We start from the raw sequence: 2,913 nt of genomic DNA, 5'->3' as shown, positions 1-2,913 counted from the left end.
CTCAACGTTTCACCTACTCACGCCGGCTTGTGCCCGCCCTCACAGTCGGCCATATTTGCGGAATACACCACGCCGCCGTTGACCCTGCAGGCCATTGACCGAGCAACCCAACGTTCCTACCAGCTCCCTCCGCAGGAATGTGTTTAATTAAAAATGCGTTGTGCAATGACAAACTCGATTTGCGACGTGACGTTACAGTGTTGGCGTGATGTTGGCCGTGCGACCTCTCATTAGCCCATTTAGGGCTGGGTCCCAAAACGAAAGAAAAAAACCTCGCAAATGGGGCCAGCGTGGAAAAATCTTTTGGGGGGGGGGGGGGGGGGCAGCTGTCGCATATCTGGGGATTTCATGCCAGCTGAGATATGCGTGAATAAGCAACGAAGCGTTACATGTTAGAGGAACTAAACTATTTTAATGAAAAGTGTTAAAAAATCTGCCCACACGGTCCGGGACCACCGGCCCTCTGGAATGGACCGGCGCCCGACCGAGCATTTGCTGCCGTCTGGCCAGTCGGTGCGGGCCTGGTGGTGGTTAGCGGTGGTGGTGATGATTGTGGTGGTGGTGATTGTGGTGGTGGTGGATCGTGATGACGATGATGGTCTTGGCACCAATGTCGGTCAAGGCCTCTGTGCTTAATCTCGGTGGTGGTCAGGAACCATCAAGCAGTTCACAAGTCAGCGGAGGGTGAATGATTACGACGACAACGTCAAGATCACACAACGCCAGAATTCACTTTCTTCGGTCGAGCCTGGTGCCGGTTGACAGATTAGCCGTGGTGGCTACGCGCATGGCTGCCCGCAATTTGGCACCGTCGAGGGGTGATAGATCACCGCACAAATATTGCCGAATCTCCCCTTCCGCCCCTGTTGGGTGCCCAGGAAGAACCACAGCCCAGCTCACAAGGAGAATGGCTAAATTTCGATTTAAAGCTTTCGTGACTGCAGGGATTCATCTTCTTGGTTCTTTCGGTAAAGTCACGTAGAATGGAAGTAATAAAGTAATAAAAATAAAACATAATAAAATACAATTCTCACGACGTTTCGGCCACAACGCAAGCAGCCGTCCTCAGGTGGAGAACAGGTCTGTCGGAAAGACAGCGTCTTCTCGACAGACCTGTTCTCCACCAAGCAAGCAGCCGTCCTCAGGTGGAGAACAGGTCTGTCAGAGTCTTCTCGACAGACCTGGTCTCCACCTGAGGACGGCTGCTTGCGTTGTGGCCGAAACGTCGTGAGAATTGTATTTTATTACGGTTTATTTTTATTATTTGATTATTTCCCTTCTACGTGATGACTTTACCGAAAGAACCAAGAATAAGGAGAATGTCCACACGCAGCAAGGACGTGGACTCACAGCAGTTGTCGGCATGGGGGGGGGGCGGGGGGAGAGTATTGCCAACCTCCTCCTCCTCCTTCGAGCACGTGGGGTTTCTCCACGATTTTTCCTCCCGCACGTAAACCCAATCATCCACCAGTCCGCCAACACCCTCCGGTATTATAGTAGGACCGCCAGAGCTTGGGCAATTGTCGGTGCTGTTGCTGCTGCTGTTGCTGCTGCTGCTGCTGCTGCTGTTGCTGCTGCTGCTGTTGCTGCTGCTGTTGCTGCTGCTGCTGTTGCTGCTGTTGCTGTTGCTGCTGTTGCTGCTGCTGTTGCTGCTGCTGTTGCTGCTGCTGCTGTTGCTGCTGCTGTTGCTGCTGTTGCTGCTGCTGTTGCTGCTGCTGCTGCTGTTGTTGCTGCTGCTGCTGCTGTTGCTGCTGCTGCTGTTGCTGCTGCTGCTGCTGTTGCTGCTGCTGCTGCTGTTGCTGCTGCTGTTGCTGCTGCTGCTGTTGCTGCTGTTGCTGCTGCTGCTGCTGTTGCTGCTGCTGCTGTTGCTGTTGCTGCTGTTGCTGCTGCTGCTGCTGTTGCTGCTGCTGTTGCTGCTGTTGCTGCTGTTGCTGCTGCTGCTGCTGCTGTTGCTGCTGCTGTTGCTGCTGTTGCTGCTGCTGCTGCTGTTGCTGTTGCTGCTGCTGTTGCTGCTGTTGCTGCTGCTGCTGCTGCTGTTGCTGCAGCTGCTGCTGTTGCTGCAGCTGCTGCTGTTGCTGCTGTTGCTGCTGTTGCTGCTGCTGTTGCTGCTGCTGTTGCTGCTGCTGTTGCTGCTGCTGTTGCTGCTGCTGCTGCTGTTGCTGCTGCTGCTGTTGCTGCTGCTGTTGCTGCTGCTGCTGTTGCTGCTGCTGTTGCTGCTGTTGCTGCTGCTGTTGCTGCTGCTGCTGCTGTTGCTGCTGTTGCTGCTGCTGCTGTTGCTGCTGTTGCTGCTGCTGTTGCTGCTGCTGCTGTTGCTGCTGCTGCTGCTGTTGCTGTTGCTGCTGCTGTTGCTGCTGTTGCTGCTGCTGTTGCTGCTGCTGCTGCTGTTGCTGCTGCTGCTGTTGCTGTTGCTGCTGCTGTTGCTGCTGCTGCTGTTGCTGCTGCTGTAGCTGCTGCTGCTGTTGCTGCTGTTGCTGCTGTTGCTGCTGCTGCTGCTGCTGTTGCTGCTGCTGCTGCTGTTGCTGCTGCTGTTGCTGCTGCTGCTGTTGCTGCTGCTGTTGCTGCTGCTGCTGCTGCTGTTGCTGCTGTTGCTGCTGCTGTTGCTGCTGCTGTTGCTGCTGCTGTTGCTGCTGTTGCTGCTACTGCCGCCGCCGCCTTCTCGCCCGTCTGTGGTTCCCTCCCGAGTCGTTCTATCTCTCAATCTACCGGAGTGAGCTCACTCGTGGAGACGTTTCCATTAGGAAGAATGGGGGGGGAGGGGGATGGGGGGACAAAATGTCAATCTCCAGCTCGGTGCATTTCGGCCAGGAGCTGTGGTGACGACAGAGACTCGTGGCGGTGGAGGTTGTGGTGGGTGTCATTGCGGCGTTGACGATGGTAACGATTGCGACGACGACCGAGACGACGGTGGTGACG

At 55.5% G+C, this 2,913-nt stretch overlaps 1 protein-coding gene across 1 annotated transcript; it reads right to left on the bottom strand.

The window, feature by feature from the left end:
• Positions 1-1,269: 1,269 nt before the first annotated feature.
• Positions 1,270-2,735, bottom strand: LOC133359017 (ataxin-8-like). Its single transcript, XM_061577390.1, has 2 exons — positions 2,728-2,735; positions 1,270-1,827 (listed from the first exon to the last, which is right to left on the bottom strand). The coding sequence occupies exons 1-2, from the start codon at positions 2,733-2,735 to the stop codon at positions 1,461-1,463; spliced, it is 375 nt and encodes a 124-aa protein (XP_061433374.1). The 3' UTR covers positions 1,270-1,460.
• Positions 2,736-2,913: the final 178 nt, after the last annotated feature.

Source organism: Lethenteron reissneri, chromosome 64 (assembly GCF_015708825.2).
Source record: "Lethenteron reissneri isolate LAM-NWPU_2019-01 chromosome 64, ASM1570882v1, whole genome shotgun sequence".
Classification (NCBI taxonomy): domain Eukaryota; kingdom Metazoa; phylum Chordata; class Hyperoartia; order Petromyzontiformes; family Petromyzontidae; genus Lethenteron; species Lethenteron reissneri.
The sequence above is the reverse complement of the archived record's forward strand: the minus strand, read 5'-3'. Positions and strand labels throughout refer to the sequence as shown.